The sequence below is a fragment of the Oncorhynchus kisutch genome, unplaced genomic scaffold (assembly GCF_002021735.2).
Source record: "Oncorhynchus kisutch isolate 150728-3 unplaced genomic scaffold, Okis_V2 scaffold722, whole genome shotgun sequence".
Lineage (NCBI taxonomy): Eukaryota > Metazoa > Chordata > Actinopteri > Salmoniformes > Salmonidae > Oncorhynchus > Oncorhynchus kisutch.
This window is the reverse complement of record NW_022262667.1, coordinates 141,482-162,191: the sequence shown is the minus strand read 5'-3', so window position 1 is coordinate 162,191 and position 20,710 is coordinate 141,482. Positions and strand designations below refer to the sequence as shown.

The 20,710-nt window shown below is 48.0% G+C and overlaps 1 protein-coding gene across 3 annotated transcripts in view; it reads right to left on the bottom strand.

Annotated features, from left to right (window-relative positions):
- LOC116361509 (tetraspanin-18) overlaps window positions 1-20,710 on the bottom strand; it is a 51,454-nt gene that overhangs the window by 6,547 nt on the left and 24,197 nt on the right. For all 3 annotated transcript variants that reach the window (XM_031816001.1, XM_031815999.1, XM_031816000.1), the window contains exons 3-5: window positions 3,468-3,563; window positions 2,578-2,772; window positions 132-206 (exon numbers count right to left, since the gene is read on the bottom strand). In XM_031816001.1, coding sequence (XP_031671861.1) covers window positions 132-206; window positions 2,578-2,772; window positions 3,468-3,530 — 333 coding nt within the window. In that variant the 5' untranslated portion in view covers window positions 3,531-3,563. The remainder of the gene's footprint in view (window positions 1-131; window positions 207-2,577; window positions 2,773-3,467; window positions 3,564-20,710) is intronic.

Below are 20,710 nucleotides of genomic sequence, written 5' to 3'. Positions count from 1 at the left end.
AGGCATCCCTCACGGTCGTCGTATCTGGGACTGATGCCTGATAGTGTAAGTCTACCCTGTCCTAATACGGGCGTAACATCCTGATGAGGTTACCGGATTCCAATCAGAGAGAGAAACAGAGAAACACTCACATGCTCCCGGAATACGAAGGCCAAGATGGCTGCTGCTAACTCTGCCAGGAAGATGACCAGGATGAGCAGGAAGAACTGAGGAGAGGGAGAGAGAAGAGGGACAATCCGAATAGTGACTCCATTCACTAAACACTTTAGATTAAAAAAAATGTTTTTAAATGGCTGCTAACATATGGAACCTCATAAATAAAACTCAATATACAGACAGAGAGATCGAATCCCCCGAGCTGACAAGGTACAAATCTGTCGTTCTGCCCCCTGAACGAGGCAGTTAACCCACTGTTCCCCGGTAGGCCATCATTATAAAATAAGAATGTGTTCTTAACTGAAGGTAAAATTAAAAATAAATAAAAAATAAGTCAAAGATCTCGTTCGTTTCAGTGACCAATAATTAACACACCATCATTTAGTCCACTAGGTGGCACTATTTCTTATATCGCTTCACTACCTGAATAACCCCAGCGTTTTACAGCATCAAGGTACCAGCTGAGACATCTTATAGCCAATCATAATGATTAGTGTAGACGGGGTGAAGGTTCAGGAGGGAAATAGTTGTCACCTGATTGGTTTTCACGCAGTTTAGTTGTCACCTGATTGGTTTTCACACAGCTTAGTTGTCACCTGATTGGTTTTCACGCAGTTTAGTTGTCACCTGATTGGTTTTCACACAGTTTAGTTGTCACCTGATTGGTTTTCACACAGCTTAGTTGTCACCTGATTGGTTTTCACGCAGCTTAGTTGTCACCTGATTGGTTTTCACGCAGCTTAGTTGTCACCTGATTGGTTTTCACACAGCTTAGTTGTCACCTGATTGGTTTTCACACAGCTTAGTTGTCACCTGATTGGTTTTCACGCAGTTTAGTTGTCACCTGATTGGTTTTCACACAGCTTAGTTGTCACCTGATTGGTTTTCACACAGCTTAGTTGTCACCTGATTGGTTCACGCAGCTTAGTTGTCACCTGATTGGTTTTCACACAGCTTAGTTGTCACCTGATTGGTTTTCACGCAGCTTAGTTGTCACCTGATTGGTTTTCACACAGCTTAGTTGTCACCTGATTGGTTTTCACACAGCTTAGTTGTCACCTGATTGGTTCACGCAGCTTAGTTGTCACCTGATTGGTTTTCACACAGCTTAGTTGTCACCTGATTGGTTTTCATGCAGTTTATCAGCGATATCCAATTACCAGCACTGCTTTGTGTAATTCTACATGCTGACAAGCCAAGAGCGCTAAACCAAACATAATGTAGAGTAGATAACTAACCAAACATAATGTAGAGTAGATAACTAACCAAACAGAATGTAGAGTAGATAACTAACCAAACAGAATGTAGAGTAGATAACTAACCAAACATAATGTAGAGTAGATAACTAACCAAACATAATGTAGAGTAGATAACTAACCAAACATAACGTAGAGTAGATAACTAACCAAACATAACGTAGAGTAGATAACTAACCAAACATAACGTAGAGTAGATAACTAACCAAACATAATGTAGAGTAGATAACTAACCAAACATAACGTAGAGTAGATAACTAACCAAACAGAATGTAGAGTAGATAACTAACCAAACATAATGTAGAGTAGATAACTAACCAAACATAATGTAGAGTAGATAACTAACCAAACATAACGTAGAGTAGATAACTAACCAAACATAACGTAGAGTAGATAACTAACCAAACATAACGTAGAGTAGATAACTAACCAAACATAACGTAGAGTAGATAACTAACCAAACATAATGTAGAGTAGATAACTAACCAAACATAATGTAGAGTAGATAACTAACCAAACATAATGTAGAGTAGATAACTAACCAAACATAACGTAGAGTAGATAACTAACCAAACATAACGTAGAGTAGATAACTAACCAAACATAACGTAGAGTAGATAACTAACCAAACATAATGTAGAGTAGATAACTAACCAAACATAATGTAGAGTAGATAACTAACCAAACATAATGTAGAGTAGATAACTAACCAAACAGAATGTAGAGGGTTAGGGTTAGGGTTAGAGTAGATAACTAACCAAACAGAATGTAGAGTAGATAACTAACCAAACATAACGTAGAGTAGATAACTAACCAAACATAACGTAGAGTAGATAACTAACCAAACATAATGTAGAGTAGATAACTAACCAAACATAATGTAGAGTAGATAACTAACCAAACATAACGTAGAGTAGATAACTAACCAAACATAATGTAGAGTAGATAACTAAACAAACATAATGTAGAGTAGATAACTAACCAAACATAATGTAGAGTAGATAACTAACCAAACATAACGTAGAGTAGATAACTAACCAAACATAACGTAGAGTAGATAACTAACCAAACATAACGTAGAGTAGATAACTAACCAAACATAACGTAGAGTAGTTGACTTACAAAGAGGAATGTTTATAGCACTATTATAACACACTGAACTTACAAAGAGCAGCAGACACCTGTTCTCCCGGATGGCTCCGCAGCAGCCCAGGAAGCCCAGGAGGAAGAGCATTGCCCCCATGGCCAGGATGATGTAGACCCCAGTGAAGAGCAGAGGGTTGGCTGCTACAATCTCCCTGAAGCCCATAGGGTCCACCAGTACCCACACACCCACACCAAGCAGGAAGGAGCCTCCTAACTGGACCACACACACACACACACACACACACAGAGAGGGAGCCAATCAGAATAGGAGAGACACACAGGCAGCCAATCAGAACAGAGTATAGCCAGGAAGAAGGAAGTATAGTAGGAAGTTGATGTCTGATTTAATTGGGAGAGGCTATACCGTGGGCCCAAGTTAATGATGCTTGTCACTCAAGTATGACAGGTGGATGGATTATCTTGGCAGAGGAGAAATGCTCACTAACAGGGATGTAAACAAATTGGTGCGCAACATTTGAGAAAAATACGCTTTTTTGTTCGCATGGAACATTTCTAGGATATTTTTATTTCAGCTGATGTAACATGAGACCAACACTTTACATGTTGCATTTCTATTTTTGTTCAGTGGGACATCAGCCAGTAGAACATCAGACAGCAGAACATCAGACAGCAGAACATCAGCCAGTAGAACATCAGAACATCAGACAACAGAACATCAGACAACAGAACATCAGACAACAGAACATCAGACATCAGACATCAGACAGCAGAACATCAGAACATCAGACATCAGAACATCAGACAGCAGAACATCAGAACATCAGACAGCAGAACATCAGAACATCAGACATCAGACATCAGAACATCAGACATCAGAACATCAGACAACAGAACATCAGACATCAGAACATCAGAACAGGGAGTGTAAAGCAAGCAGCATGTACTCACAAAAATGAGGAAGTTGAAGAAGAACATGAGGTACTTGATACAGCTGAGACAGTCCCCCTCCATGGCTGTTCCCTGTGCTGAAGCCTCCCTGGACCCCTGCAGAAACACACACACACACACACACACACAAACACACACACACACACACACATACACATACACATACACACACACACACACACACACACACACACACACACACACACACACACACACACACACACACACACACACACACACAGAGAGAGAGAAGCCTGTTAATTACTGAAAAGCATAGAGCCCTGTACAACATAAAACAGAAGGTTATGCCATAGCGTGTCTCCAGGATGGATGAGCTGCAGTTCACCTACGGGTCTCCAGGATGGATGAGCTGCAGTTCACCTACGGGTCTTTGGACTCTAGAGAAGTTAAATCGTCCTCTTAGAGACTGAGGTGAGAAGAGCCGTCGTCTCCTCTCTTCCACAACAAGGAGATACAAGGACAGACATGAGAGAGTAAAAGCTAAGCGCAGAGAGATGTCAGTCCCCAAGAGATTGTGGGAACCTGTCACTGCCAGGCTGAGTCCCCGAGTGACTAGTGAGCGACTCTGTGTCATGTGGGGACCGTGTGGGAGGATGTGTTATACTTCGTCAGAATCAGTGATCCTGGTGTGATGAGGACCAACAGTCTCTTCCAGCTATGATGGTGTTGACCAGGACGACGCCACCTGCTGTCACCTGTCACAGCTGACTCACTTCACATGCTGCAGTGACACCGTTCAGACGACACAAACCTCATCACTTAGATAGGCAGTGTGCTGTCTGTCTGACCTCGTCACTTAGATAGGCAGTGTGCTGTCTGTCTGACCTCGTCACTTAGATAGGAAGTGTGCTGTCTGTCTGACCTCATCACTTAGATAGGCAGTGTGCTGTCTGTCTGACCTCATCACTTAGATAGAAAGTGTGCTGTTTGTCTGACCTTATCACTTAGATAGGCAAGGCTGTCTGTCTGACCTCATCACTTAGATAGGAAGTGTGCTGTCTGTCTGACCTCATCACTTAGATAGAAAGTGTGCTGTCTGTCTGACCTTATCACTTAGATAGGCAAGGCTGTCTGTCTGACCTCGTCACTTAGATAGGCAGTGTGCTGTCTGTCTGACCTCGTCACTTAGATAGGAAGTGTGCTGTCTGTCTGACCTCGTCACTTAGATAGGCAGTGTGCTGTCTGTCTGACCTCGTCACTTAGATAGGAAGTGTGCTGTCTGTCTGACCTCGTCACTTAGATAGGTAGTGTGCTGTCTGTCTGACCTCATCACTTAGATAGGCAGTGTGCTGTCTGTCTGACCTCATCACTTAGATAGGAAGTGTGCTGTCTGTCTGACCTCATCACTTAGATAGAAAGTGTGCTGTCTGTCTGACCTTATCACTTAGATAGGCAAGGCTGTCTGTCTGACCTCATCACTTAGATAGAAAGTGTGCTGTCTGTCTGACCTTAGATAGGCAGTGTGCTGTCTGTCTGACCTTAGATAGGCAGTGTGCTGTCTGTCTGACCTTAGATAGGCAGTGTGCTGTCTGTCTGACCTTAGATAGGCAGTGTGCTGTCTGTCTGACCTTAGATAGGCAGTGTGCTGTCTGTCTGACCTTAGATAGGCAGTGTGCTGTCTGTCTGACCTTAGATAGGCAGTGTGCTGTCTGTCTGACCTTAGATAGGCAGTGTGCTGTCTGACCTGAGATAGGCAGTGTGCTGTCTGTCTGACCTTAGATAGGCAGTGTGCTGTCTGTCTGACCTTAGATAGGCAGTGTGCTGTCTGTCTGACCTTAGATAGGCAGTGTGCTGTCTGTCTGACCTTAGATAGGCAGTGTGCTGTCTGTCTGACCTTAGATAGGCAGTGTGCTGTCTGTCATCACTTACATAGGCAGTGTGCTGTCTGTCTGACCTTAGATAGGCAGTGTGCTGTCTGTCTGACCTTAGATAGGCAGTGTGCTGTCTGTCTGCCCTCCCTGTTCACACCAGCAATAAATGAAACCCGACTCTCCCTGGGTACATCCCATCCCTGTATAGTGCACTATGAGCCCTGTGGGTACTACATAGGGAATAGGGTGCTATCTGCTACATACACCCCTATTGTTAGTCCCTCAGTGGGAACTCAGCTGAGTGTATTTACTGCCTATCTGAACACTGTCTGACCTGTGTTGCATTTAACTAAATGGTGTGTGTGTGTGTGTGTGTGTGTGTGTGTGTGTGTGTGTGTGTGTGTGTGTGTGTGTGTGTGTGTGTGTGTGTGTGTGTGTGTGTGTGTGTGTGTGTGTGTGTGTGTGTGTGTGTGTGTGTGTGTGTGTGTGTGTGGTGTGTGTGTGTGTGTGTGTGTTTGGTGGAGTCCAGTTCTGCTATGACTGGCCGGGACAGAGTAGAGCACTCTGGGTAATTGGTGTCCTTTAAAGGAGATTTTGGGTAATGAAGTGAAGTCTTTTTTTCATAAGTGTCTGGGGAATTTGGGTTTATTGACACACACACACACACACACACAAAGAGAGAGAGAAACACACACACACAAAGAGAGAGAGAGAAACACACACACACACACAGAGAAGGAAACACACACACACACACAGAAAGAGAGAAACACACACACACACACAGAGAGAAACACACACACACACACAGAGAGAGAAACACACACACACACACAGAGAGAAACACACACACACACACAGAGAGAGAAACACACACACACACACACACACAGAGAGAAACACACACACACACAGAGAGAAACACACACACACAGAGAGAGAGAGAAACACACACACACACACACACACACACACACACACACAGAGAGAGAGAGAGAGAGAGAAACACACACACACACAGAGAGAGAGAGAAACACACACACACACAGAGAGAGAGAGAAACACACACACACACACACAATGCACAGAACTCCAGTGTCCCACTCTGCAGCTGTGGTTCCTGTTTAAAATAGGACTAGGGGCAGCTGGGCGATTCCACACTGCCAAATAGAAGATGGACAGAAATAATTCCCTTCACTATCTCCCCCTCTCTCTCTCCTCTACTCTCCTCCTTTCCTTCTTTCCTCTCCATCCTCATCCTCTCTTTTCTATTCTCCTCTCATTCCTCTCTCCTCCTCTCCTATCTATTCTCCTCTCATTCCTCTCCTCTCTATTCTCCTCCTCCTCTCTCCTCCTCCTCCTCTCCTATCTATTCTCCTCTCATTCCTCTCTCCTCCTCTCTTCTCCTCTCCTCTCTATTCTCCCCCTCCTCCTCTCCTATCTATTCTCCTCTCATTCCTTTCTCCTCCTCTCTTCTCCTCCTCTCCTCTCTATTCTCCTCCTCCTCTCTATTCTCCTCCTCTCCTATCTATTCTCCTCTCTCCTCCTCCTCTCTATTCTCCTCCTCTCCTCTCTATTCTCCTCCTCTCTATTCTCCTCCTCTCCTATCTATTCTCCTCTCATTCCTCTCCTCTCTATTCTCCTCCTCCTCTCTCCTCCTCCTCCTCTCCTATCTATTCTCCTCTCATTCCTCTCTCCTCCTCTCTTCTCCTCTCCTCTCTATTCTCCTCCTCCTCCTCTCCTATCTATTCTCCTCTCATTCCTCTCTCCTCCTCCTCTCTCCTCCTCCTCTCTATTCTCCTCCTCTCCTCTCTATTCTCCTCCTCCTCTCTATTCTCCTCCTCTCCTATCTATTCTCCTCTCATTCCTCTCTCCTCCTCCTCTCTTCTCCTCTCATTCCTCTATTCTCCTCCTCCTCTCTATTCTCCTCCTCTCCTATCTATTCTCCTCTCATTCCTCTCTCCTCCTCCTCTCTTCTCCTCTCATTCCTATCTTCTCCTCCTCCTCTCTTCTCCTCTCATTCCTCTCTTCTCCTCCTCTCCTCTCTATTCTCCTCCTCCTCAGAGAGCAGCAGTTCCAGTATAATTCAATAGTCCTGCATCCTGCTGTTCCCTAAAGCAGTTTACAGCACAATACTGGCCCTCCCTCAGGTGTAGAGCTCAATAGACCCATGTTATAGAGTGTGTGGTTTCAATAGACCCATGTTATAGAGTGTGTGGTTTCAATAGACCCATGTTATAGAGTGTGTGGTTTCAATAGACCCATGTTATAGAGTGTGTGGTTTCAATAGACCCATGTTATAGAGTGTGTGGTTTCAATAGACCCATGTTATAGAGTGTGTGGTTTCAATAGACCCCATGTTATAGAGTGTGTGGTTTCAATAGACCCATGTTATGGAGTGTGTGGTTTGTGCGTGTGTGTGTGTGTGTGTGTGTGTGTGTGTTGTGTGTGTGTGTGTGTGTGTGTTTCTGTCACAAGCCCTGATAGATTCTGCTGTGCTCACCCATCCAGAGACTCATTCACCCATTTTTTTATCTTTATTTAACTAGGCATGTCAGTTAAGAACAAATTCATATCTGCTCAGAAACGAACTGAAACACACAACCAAACCTCTTCAGGGCCTACAGGTACAGTGATCGGTAAGCTGCTCTGACAGCTGATGCTTAAAGTTAGAGAGGGAGATATGAGACTCCAGCTTCAGTGATTTTTGCAATTCGTTCAGTCATTGGCAGCAGAGAACTGGAAGGAAAGGCAGCCAAAGGAGGAATTGGCTTTGGGGATGACCAGTGAAATATACCTGCTGGAGCACGTGCTACGGGTGGGTGCTGCTATGGTGACCAGTGAGCTGAGATAAGGCGGGACTTTACCTAGCATAGACTTATAGATGACCTGGAGCCAGTGGGTTTGGCGATGAATATGTAGCGAGGACCAGCCAACGAGAGCGTACAGGTCACAGAGGTGGGTAGTATATGGGGCTCTGGTGACTAAAAGGATGGCACTGTGATAGACTACATCCAGTTTGCTGAGTAGAGTGTTGGAGGCTATTTTGTAAATGACATCGCCAAGGATCAGTCAGTCAATGATTGGTAGGATAGTCAGTTTTATGAGAGGGTATGTTTGGCACCCTCCCGCCCGACTAGCCTCCCCCAGCCCCACCGCTAACTACCTCCTAGCCTCCCCCAGCCCCACCTATTGAGGTGGCTAGCAGTGGGGATAGGAGTTGGCTAGCGGTGGGGTTGGGGGAGGCTAGGAGGTGGCTAGCGGTGGGGCTGGGGGAGGCTAGGAGGTGGCTAGCGGTGGGGCTGGGGGAGGCTAGGAGTTGGCTAGCGGTGGGGCTGGGGGAGGCTAGTAGGTGGCTAGCGGTGGGGCTGGGGAGGCTAGGAGGTGGGGCTGGGGGAGGCTAGGAGGTGGGGGCTGGGGGAGGCTAGGAGGTGGCCTAGCGGTGGGGCTGGGGGAGGCTAGAGGTGGGGCTGGGGGAGGCTAGGAGGTGGCTAGCGGTGGGGCTGGGGTAGGCTAGGAGGTGGCTAGCGGTGGGGCTGGGGGAGGCTAGGACGGTGGCTAGCGGTGGGGCTTGGGGGAGGCTAGGAGGTGGATAGCGGGTGGGGCTGGGGAGGCTAGGAGGTGGCTAGCGGTGGGGCTGGGGGAGGCTAGGAGGTAGGGCTGGGGGAGGCTAGTAGGTGGCTAGCGGTGGGGGCTGGGGGAGGCTAGGAGGTGGGGGCTGGGGAGACTAGGAGGTGGCTAGCGGTGGGGCTGGGGGAGGCTAGGAGGTGGCTAGCGGTGGGGCTGGGGGAGGCTAGGAGGTGGATAGCGGTGGGGCTGGGGGAGGCTAGGAGGCTCCTTCTCCATTATCTGCTCCACCTCCTCCTCCACCTCCACCTTCACTACTATCTCCTCCACATCCTCCACCTCCTTCACTACTATGTGCTCCACCTTCTCCTTAACTACTATCTCCTCCTCCTCCATTATCTCCTCCACCTCCTCCTTAACTACTATCTCCTCCTCCTCCATTATCTGCTCCACAACCTCCTCCACTATCTCCTCCACCTTCTGCTCCACCTCCTCCTTCTCCTTCACTACTATCTCCTCCTCCTCCATTATCTGCTCCACCTCCTCCTCCTCCACTCTCCACCACCTCCTTCTCCATTATCTGCTCCACCTCCTCCTCCTCCTTCACTACTATCTCCTCCACCTCCTCCTCCTCCATTATCTCCTCCACCTCCTCCTTAACTACTATCTCCTCCTCCTCCATTATCTGCTCCACAACCTCCTCCACTATCTCCTCCACCTTCTGCTCCACCTCCTCCTTCTCCTTCACTACTATCTCCTCCTCCTCCTCCACCTCCTCCTCCACCTCCTCCTCCTCCTTCACTATCTTTAGTCTGATGAAAGTATCCTCTCTCTCTCTCTCAGACCTTGAGAGCAGTATCTTCTCTCCTCCTCCTCCATTATCTGCTCCACCTCCTCCTCCTCCTCCTCCTCCTCCACCTCCTTCTCCATTATCTGCTCCACCTCCTCCTCCACCTCCTCCTTCACTACTATCTCCTCCTCCTCCATTATCTGCTCCTCCTCCTCCTCCTCCTCCTCCACCTCCTTCTCCATTATCTGCTCCACCTCCTCCTCCACCTCCTCCTTCACTACTATCTCCTCCTCCATTATCTGCACCTACTCCTCCTCCTTCACTACTATCTCCTCCTCCACCTCCTCCTCCTCCTCCATTATCTGCTCCTCCTCCTCCTCCACCTCCTTCTCCATTATCTGCTCCACCTCCTCCTCCACCTCCTCCTTCACTACTATCTCCTCCTCCTCCATTATCTGCACCTCCTCCTCCTCCTTCACTACTATCTCCTCCACCTCCTCCTCCTCCATTATCTGCTCCACATCCTCCTCCACCTCCTTCTCCATTATCTGCTCCACATCCTCCTCCACCTCCTCCTTCACTACTATCTCCTCCTCCTCCATTATCTGCACCTCCTCCTCCTCCTTCACTACTATCTCTTCCACCTCCTCCTCCTCCTCCATTATCTGCTCCACCTTCTCCATTATCTGCTCCACATCCTCCTCCACCTCCTTCTCCATTATCTGCTCCACATCCTCCTCCACCTCCTCCTCCATTATCTGCTCCACATCCTCCTCCACCTCCTCCTCCATTATCTGCTCCACATCCTCCTCCACCTCCTCCACTATCTTTAGTCTGATGAAAGGATCCTCTCTCTCTCTCTCAGACCTTGAGAGCAGTATGATAATAACAAGGTGGGTAAACAATCGTCTGTGTGCTACGCCAGACTAGGAGAAGCAACGGAAATACTGGAAATCCTCAAGAGTTTATTTGGGTTATAGTTTAAGGTTTAGTTTATATAGTGTCACGCGTGGCATATTTTTGGCCACCCGACTGACATGATCCAGATCAGAGTTTTATTTTAGAGGTTTTTTACGTTCCCTCACGTTAACGGTGTACTCTTCACTGCCTACATAGTGCACTGCTTCTGATCAAAGCCCCTGCACCCTATTCCCTATAAAGAGCGGAGCCTGGAGGGGTCAAAAGTAGTGCACTTTATAGAAAACAGGGAGCCATTTGTGACTCTGGTTCAGCTCCAGTGTCAGAGAGGGGAAGGGGTTTTCCTGAGGTAAACTCTGTACTGTCTGTGTCAGAGAGGGGAAGGAGTTTTCCTGAGGTAAACTCTGTACTGTCTGTGTCAGAGAGGAGAAGGGGTTTTCCTGAGGTAAACTCTGTACTGTCTGTGTCAGAGAGGAGAAAGGGTTTTCCTGAGGTAAACTCTGTACTGTCTGTGTCAGAGAGGAGAAGGGGTTTTCCTGAGGTAAACTCTGTACTGCTGTCTCTGTCAGAGAGGGGAAGGGGTTTTCCTGAGGTAAACTCTGTACTGCTGTCTGTGTCAGAGAGGGGAAGAGGTTTTCCTGAGGTAAACTCTGTACCGTCTGTGTCAGAGAGGAGAAGGGGTTTTCCTGAGGTAAACTCTGTACTGTGTCTCTGTACTGTCTGTGTCAGAGAGGGGAAGGGGTTTTCCTGAGGTAAACTCTGTACTGTCTGTGTCAGAGAGGAGAAGGGGTTTTCCTGAGGTAAACTCTGTACTGTCTGTGTCAGAGAGGAGAAAGGGTTTTCCTGAGGTAAACTCTGTACTGTCTGTGTCAGAGAGGAGAAGGGGTTTTCCTGAGGTAAACTCTGTACTGCTGTCTCTGTCAGAGAGGGGAAGGGGTTTTCCTGAGGTAAACTCTGTACTGCTGTCTGTGTCAGAGAGGGGAAGAGGTTTTCCTGAGGTAAACTCTGTACCGTCTGTGTCAGAGAGGAGAAGGGGTTTTCCTGAGGTAAACTCTGTACTGTGTCTCTGTACTGTCTGTGTCAGAGAGGGGAAGGGGTTTTCCTGAGGTAAACTCTGTACTGTGTCTCTGTACTGTCTGTGTCAGAGAGGGGAAGGAGTTTTCCTGAGGTAAACTCTGTACTGCTGTCTGTGTCAGAGAGGAGAAGGGGTTTTCCTGAGGTAAACTCTGTACTGCTGTCTGTGTCAGAGAGGGGAAGGGGTTTTCCTGAGGTAAACTCTGTACTGCTGTCTGTGTCAGAGAGGGGAAGGAGTTTTCCTGAGGTAAACTCTGTACTGTGTCTCTGTCAGAGAGGAGAAAGGGTTTTCCTGAGGTAAACTCTGTACTGCTGTCTGTGTCAGAGAGGAGAAGGGGTTTTCCTGAGGTAAACTCTGTACTGTCTGTGTCAGAGAGGAGAAGGGGTTTTCCTGAGGTAAACTCCGTACTGTGTGTCTCCGTACTGTGTGTCTCCGTACTGTGTGTCTCCGTACTGTGTGTCTCCGTACTGTGTGTCTCCGTACTGTCTGTGTCTCTGTCTACCTCTGGTAGCTTTATGACTCTGGGCCGACATCACAGAGACACAGTTCAGGCCCCGGCAGATCTCTCTCTTCATTCTCTTTATCTCACCATCTTTATTCCGTTAATTCTCAGTGTAAAAATATCTTCTTTAAAAAACCTCTGTGGGCAGTGAAAACGGGGGACAGCAGAGTTTCCTCATGACACAAACCAAACCAAAAGTCAAATGTTAAGATGTACTGTACATGCTGTGTGTACCCATAAACCCCATCAATGCCTGTTGTTTTTCAGAGTCATTCTGTCAACCTGAGGAATTTTATTTTATAACCTTGTTTTAACTTGGCAAGTCAAGTAAATACAAATTCTTATTTTTTGATGACAGCCTAGGAACAGTGGGATAACTGCCTTGTTCAGGGGCAGAATGAGAACTTTTCAGCTCTGGGATTTGATCTTATGACCTTACGGTTACAAGTCCAACGCTCTAACCACTTGGCTACCCGCCACCCTAATAGAGTAGGCTATTCTAAAACAGACACAACCACTTAACTGTCCTCCTCACAAACCACACGTCATTATGGCAACCCCATCTGCGGTAACTTAGAAATTAAAGCACACAAACAAAACCATTTCAATCTGGTGGTTTTGAGAGAAGAGATATGAAGAGGAGATATATGACTGAATGAAAGAATGAATGAACAAAAGGACAAATCAATTTAGAAAACAAATTAAGAGTGTAGAAAATCTCTGCAGGTCCCCTGAGACTCATTGTCTGACAGTCCCCTTGATACCCCAGCACCAGGTCTAACAGTCCCCTTGATACCCCACCACCAGGTCAACCAGTCCCCTTGATACCCCACCACCAGGTCTGCCAGTCCCCATGATACCCCAGCACCAGTTCTAACAGTCCCCTTGATACCCCACCACCAGCCCAGCCAGTCCTCTTGATACCCCACCACCAGCCCAGCCAGTCCCCTTGATACCCCACCACCAGGTCTGCCAGTCCCCATGATACCCCAGCACCAGGTCTAACAGTCCCCTTGATACCCCACCACCAGCCCAGCCAGTCCCCTTGATACCCCACCACCAGCCCAGCCAGTCCCCTTGATACCCCACCACCAGCCCTGCCAGTCCCCTTGATACCCCACCACCAGCCCTGCCAGTCCCATGATACCCCACCACCAGGTCTGCCAGTCCCCTTGATACCCCACCACCAGCCCAGCCAGTCCCCTTGATACCCCACCACCAGGTCAGCCAGTCCCCTTGATACCCCACCACCAGCCCTGCCAGTCCCATGATACCCCACCACCAGGTCTGCCAGTCCCCTTGATACCCCACCACCAGCCCTGCCAGTCCCCTTGATACCCCACCACCAGGTCTGCCAGTCGCCTTGATACCCCACCACCAGCCCTGCCAGTCCCCTTGATACCCCACCACCAGGTCTGACAGTCCCCATGATACCCCACCACCAGGTCAGCCAGTCCCCTTGATACCCCACCACCAGCCCTGCCAGTCCCCTTGATACCCCACCACCAGGTCTGCCAGTCCCCTTGATACCCCACCACCAGCCCTGCCAGTCCCCTTGATACCCCACCACCAGGTCTGCCAGTCCCCTTGATACCCCACCACCAGCCCTGCCAGTCCCCTTGATACCCCACCACCAGCCCTGCCAGTCCCCTTGATACCCCACCACCAGCCCTGCCAGTCCCCTTGATACCCCACCACCAGCCCTGCCAGTCCCCTTGATACCCCACCACCAGCCCTGCCAGTCCCCTTGATACCCCACCACCAGGTCTGCCAGTCCCCTTGATACCCCACCACCAGGTCTGCCAGTCCCCTTGATACCCCACCACCAGGTCTGAGATGCATACCAATCAAATGGAGAGAAGAGAGGGAAGGGAGGAGTAGACAGAGGAGAGCTAATGAGGAGATGGCTCCTCAGCTGACTGTTTCAGCTCTGCTCTCTGATGAGATGGCTCCTCAGCTGACTGTTTCAGTTCTGCTCTCTCATTAGATGGCTCCCCAGCTGACTGTTTCAGCTCTGCTCTCTGATGAGATGGCTCCTCAGCTGACTGTTTCAGCTCTGCTCTCTGATGAGATGGCTCCTCAGCTGACTGTTTCAGCTCTGCTCTCTGATGAGATGGCTCCTCAGCTGACTGTTTCAGTTCTGCTCTCTGATGAGATGGCTCCACAGCTGACTGTTTCAGCTCTGCTCTCTGATGAGATGGCTCTTAATAATGTATGTTTACCCCGTAGTTGAAACAGAAACATCAACATGTCACAAACAACTTCAGATCCAAAGTGTGAAACATGCCATGGCTGTGTCCCAAATGACACCCTATTCCCAGTGCACCCTATGGGCCCTGGTCAGAAGAAGTAATCTCACCCTATGGGCCCTGGTCAGAAGAAGTAATGGCACCCTATGGGCCCTGGTCAGAAGAAGTAATGGCACCCTACGGGCCCTGGTCAGAAGAAGTAATGGCACCCTATGGGCCCTGGTCAGAAGAAGTAATGGCACCCTATTCCCAGTGCACCCTATGGGCCCTGGTAACAAGAAGTAATGGTACCCTATGGGCCCTGGTCAGAAGAAGTAATGGCACCCTATGGGCCCTGGTCAGAAGAAGTAATGGCACCCTATGGGCCCTGGTCAGAAGAAGTAATGGCACCCTATGGGCCCTGGTCAGAAGAAGTAATGGCACCCTATGGGCCCTGGTCAGAAGAAGTAATGGCACCCTATGGGCCATGGTCAGAAGAAGTAATGGCACCCTATGGGCCCTGGTCAGAAGAAGTAATGGCACCCTATGGGCCCTGGTCAGAAGAAGTAATGGCACCCTATGGGCCCTGGTCAAAAGAAGAAATGGCACCCTATGGGCCCTGGTCAGAAGAAGTAATGGCACCCTATGGGCCCTGGTCAGAAGAAGTAATGGCACCCTATGGGCCCTGGTCAGAAGAAGTAATGGCACCCTATTCCCAGTGCACTCTATGGGCCCTGGTCAGAAGAAGTAATGACACCCTATTCCCAGTGCACCCTATGGGCCCTGGTCAAAATAAGTAATGGCACCCTATGGGCCCTGGTCAAAATAGGTAATGGCACCCTATTCCCAGTGCACCCTATGGGCCCTGGTGAGGAGAAGTAATGACACCCTATTCCCAGTGCACCCTATGGGCCCTGGTAAGAAGAAGTAATGGCACCCTATGGGCCCTGGTCAGAAGAAGTAATGGCACCCTATGGGCCCTGGTCAAAATAAGTAATGGCACCCTATTCCCAGTGCACCCTATGGGCCCTGGTAAGAAGAAGTAATGGCACCCTATGGGCCCTGGTCAAAATAAGTAATGGCACCCTATGGGCCCTGGTCAAAATAAGTAATGGCACCCTATTCCCAGTGCACCCTATGGGCCCTGGTCAGGAGAAGTAATGACACCCTATTCCCAGTGCACCCTATGGGCCCTGAAGGACAGTCATTCCAGAACCTGACAGTTGTTAACCAGAGTCTGAAGGACAGTCATTCCAGAACCAGACAGTTGTTAACCAGAGTCTGAAGGACAGTCATTCCAGAACCTGACAGTTGTTAACTAGAGTCTGAAGAACAGTCATTCCAGAACCTGACAGTTTTTAACTAGAGTCTGAAGGACAGTCATTCCAGAACCTGACAGTTGTTAACTAGAGTCTGAAGGACAGTCATTCCAGAACCTGACAGTTGTTAACTAGAGTCTGAAGGACAGTTATTCCAGAACCTGACAGTTGTTAACTAGAGTCTGAAGGACAGTCATTCCAGAACCTGACAGTTGTTAACCAGAGTCTGAAGGACAGTCATTCCAGAACCTGACAGTTGTTAACTAGAGTCTGAAGGAAGGCTATAGTTCCTAAGGGAGAATCAACTCGTTAGACTAGCAGAATGGGGTGATGAGCAGACATATCTACCCACTCTGATGTGTATTGATCTAGCATGGAGACAGAGGCTCAAAGCTGCCCGACAATGTAGTCAATCAGAGAGAGAGAAGAGCAGAGAAGAGAAGAGAAGAGAAGAGAAGAGAAGAGAAGAGAAGAGAAGAGAAGAGAAGAGAAGAGAAGAGAAGAGAAGAGAAGAGAAGAGAAGAGAAGAGAAGAGAAGAGAAGAGAAGAGAGAGAGAGAGAGAGAGAGAGAGAGAGAGAGAGAGAGAGAGAGGAGAAAGACCAGACCAGACCAGACCAGACAGACAGGGGGAGAGACAGACAGACAGGGGAGAGACACAAAAGACAGACAGACAGACAGACAGACAGACAGACAGACGGATGGACAGGGGGACAGACAAACAGGGGGAGAGGGGGAGAGGGGGAGAGAGACAGACAGACAGACAGGGGGAGAGAGACAGACAGACAGGGGGAGAGGGGGAGAGGGAGAGAGGGGGAGAGAGACAGACAGTCAGACAGACAGACAGGGGGAGAGGGGGAGAGGGAGAGAGGGGGAGAGAGAGACAGCAACATGATAGTGATCTATACGATATATGACTGGATCAATGAGAATTTAGAATTGATCTTCTCTATAAAGCAGGAAGGTATATTTCTCAGGTCCTGTAGGAATGGGGTGGGAAACTGAAATCAATGGACGAATCGATCAATTTGTATTATTTTCATTTGATGAGGAGGAATGGTACTGGTATAGCTATAGCGGTAGTGGTAGGTGGTGATTGGATATGGTGATGTTATATGGATTGTATATAAGTTATAGTTGTAGGTGTTGATTGGATATCGTGATGGTATATGGATTCTATATAAGTTATAAGATGGTGCTGGAGAACAAGGCTGACGTTTTACGTTTTCCTAAACAATTGTTTGTTTCTTTGCTCTGTTTGTAATTTATTAGTTAATTTATTTATTTATTTTATTTATTTTGTACATAATGTTGCTGCTACCGTCTCTTATGACCGAAAATAACTTCTGGGCATCAGAACTGCTGCTACTCACCACGAACTGGCAGAATCCCTTTTTTATCCTTTAATGAGTCTGACGAGCCCGACGTGAACGATATATACTGCTACCCCGGGAACAGGCCCAGATCCCCGGGATTTACGTGAAGAGGAGGTGGAGAAAAAGGGGCCAGAGGGCGGGCTGCTTTCTGAAAATTCGTAGGCGATCGAATAAAACCCCCACTTCCTTTCATTCTGCGTGAAATCTTTGGAAAATAAAATAGATGAAAACTCCACTGCCCTTTCCCACCTGGACAAAAGGAACACATGTGTAAGAATGCTGTTCATTGATAACAGCTCAGTGTTCAACACCATAGTGCCCTCAAAGCTCATCACTAAGCTAAGGACCCTGGGACTAAACACCTCCCTCTGCAACTGGATCCTGGACTTCCTGACGGGCCGCCCCCAGGTGGTAAGGGTAGGTACAACACATCCACCACGCTGATCATCAACACGTGGGCCCCTCGGGTGTGCGCTCAGTCTCCCTGTACTCCCTGTTCACTCATGACTGCAACACCATCAAGTTTGCAGATGACACAACAGTGGTAGGCCTGATCACCGACAATGACGAGACAGCCTATGGGAGGAGGTCAGAGACCTGGCCGTGTGGTGCCGGGACAACAACTTCTCCCTCAACGTCAGTCAGACAAAGGAGAAGATTATGGAATACAGGAAAAAGAGGACAGAGCACGCCCACATTCTCATTGACGGAGCTGTAGTGGAGCAGGTTGAGAGCTTCAAGTTTCTTGGTGTTCACATCACTAACAAACTAACATGGTCCAAGCACACCAAGACAGCCGTGAAGAGGGCACGACAAAACCTATTCCCCCTCAGGAGACTGAAAAAATTTGTCACGGGTCCTCAGATTCTCAAAAGGTTCTACAGCTGCACCATCGAGAGCATCCTGGTTACATTAATGCCTGGTATGGAAACTGCTCGGCCTCCGACCGCAAGGCATTACAGAGGGTAATGCATACGGCCCAGTACATCACTGGGGCCAAGCTTCCTGCCATCCAGGACCTCTATACCAGGCGGTGTCAGAGGAAGCCCCTAAAAATGTCAAAGACCCCAGCCACCCCAGTCATAGACAGTTCTCTCTGCTACTGCACGGCAAGCGGTACCGGAGCGCGAAGTCTAGGACAAAGCGGCTTCTAAACAGCTTCTACCCCCCAAGCCATAAGACTCCTGAACATCTAATCAAATTGCCACCCAGACTATTTGCATTCCCCCCCTTCTTCTTTTATACCGCTGCTACTCTCTGTTGTTATACAAAGTCACTTTAATAACTCTCCCTCAACTAACCGGTGCCCCCGCACATTGACTCTGTACCGGTACCCCCTGTATATTGACTCTGTACCGTAACACCCTGTATATAGCATCCACATTGACTCTGTACCGGTACCCCCTGTATATAGCCTCCACATTGACTCTGTACCGTAATACCCTGTATATAGCCTCCACATTGACTCTGTACCGTAATACCCTGTATATAGCCTCCACATTGACTCTGTACCGTAATACCCTGTATATAGCCTCCACATTGACTCTGTACCGGTACCCCCTGTATATAGCCTCCACATTGACTCTGTACCGGTACCCCCTGTATATAGCCTCCACATTGACTCTGTACCGGTACCCCTTGTAAATAGTATCCACATTGACTCTGTACCGTAACACCCTGTATATAGCCTTCACATTGACTCTGTACAGGTACCCCCTGTATATAGTATCCACATTGACTCTGTACAGGTACCCCTGTATATAGCCTCCACATTGACTCTGTACCGGTACACCCTGTATATAGTCTCCACATTGACTCTGTACAGGTACCCCCTGTATATAGTATCCACATTGACTCTGTACAGGTACCCCTGTATATAGTCTCCACATTGACTCTGTACAGGTACCCCCTGTATATAGTCTCCACATTGACTCTGTACAGGTACCCCCTGTATATAGCCTCCACATTGACTCTGTACAGGTACCCCCTGTATATAGTATCCACATTGACTCTGTACAGGTACCCCCTGTATATAGTCTCCACATTGACTCTGTACAGGTACCCCCTGTATATAACCTCCACATTGACTCTGTACAGGTACCCCCTGTATATAGCCTCCACATTGACTCTGTACTGGTACCCCCTGTATATAGTATCCATATTGACTCTGTACAGGTACCCCCTGTATATAGCCTCCACATTGACTCTGTACTGGTACCCCCTGTATATAGTATCCACATTGACTCTGTACTGGTACCCCCTGTATATAGTATCCACATTGACTCTGTACAGGTACCCCCTGTATATAGCCTCCACATTGACTCTGTACAGGTACCCCCTGTATATAACCTCCACATTGACTCTGTACAGGTACCCCCTGTATATAGCCTCCACATTGACTCTGTACCGTAACACCCTGTATATAGACTCCACATTGACTCTGTACCGTAACACCCTGTATATAGCCTCCACATTGACTCTGTACCGTAATACCCTGTATATAGCCTCCACATTGACTCTGTACCGTAACACCCTGTATATAGCCTCCACATTGACTCTGTACCGTAATACCCTGTATATAGCCTCCACATTGACTCTGTACCGTAACACCCTGTATATAGCCTCCACATTGACTCTGTACCGTAATACCCTGTATATAGCCTCCACATTGACTCTGTACCAGTACCCCCTGTATATAGCCTCCACATTAACTCTGTACCGTAACACCCTGTATATAGCCTCCACATTGACTCTGTACCGTAACACCCTGTATATAGCCTCCACATTGACTCTGTACCGTAACACCCTGTATATAGCCTCCACATTGACTCTGTACCGTAACACCCTGTATATAGCCTCCACATTGACTCTGTACCGTAACACCCTGTATATAGCCTCCACATTGACTCTGTACCGTAACACCCTGTATATAGCCTCCACATTGACTCTGTACCGTAACACCCTGTATATAGCCTCCACATTGACTCTGTACCGTAACACCCTGTATATAGCCTCCACATTGACTCTGTACCGTAACACCCTGTATATAGCCTCCACATTGACTCTGTACCGTAACACCCTGTATATAGCCTCCACATTGAGTCTGTACCGTAATACCCTGTATATAGCCTCCACATTGACTCTGTACCGTAATACCCTGTATATAGCCTCCACATTGACTCTGTACCGTAATACCCTGTATATAGCCTCCACATTGACTCTGTACCGTAACACCCTGTATATAGCCTCCACATTGACTCTGTACCGTAACACCCTGTATATAGCCTCCACATTGACTCTGTACCGTAACACCCTGTATATAGCCTCCACATTGACTCTGTACCGTAACACCCTGTATATAGCCTCCACATTGACTCTGTACCGTAACATCCTGTATATAGCCTCCACATTGACTCTGTACCGTAACACCCTGTATATAGCCTCCACATTGACTCTGTACCGTAACACCCTGTATATAGCCTCCACATTGACTCTGTACCGTAATACCCTGTATATAACCTCCACATTGACTCTGTACCGTAACACCCTGTATATAGCCTCCACATTGACTCTGTACCGTAACACCCTGTATATAGCCTCCACATTGACTCTGTACCGTAACACCCTGTATATAGCCT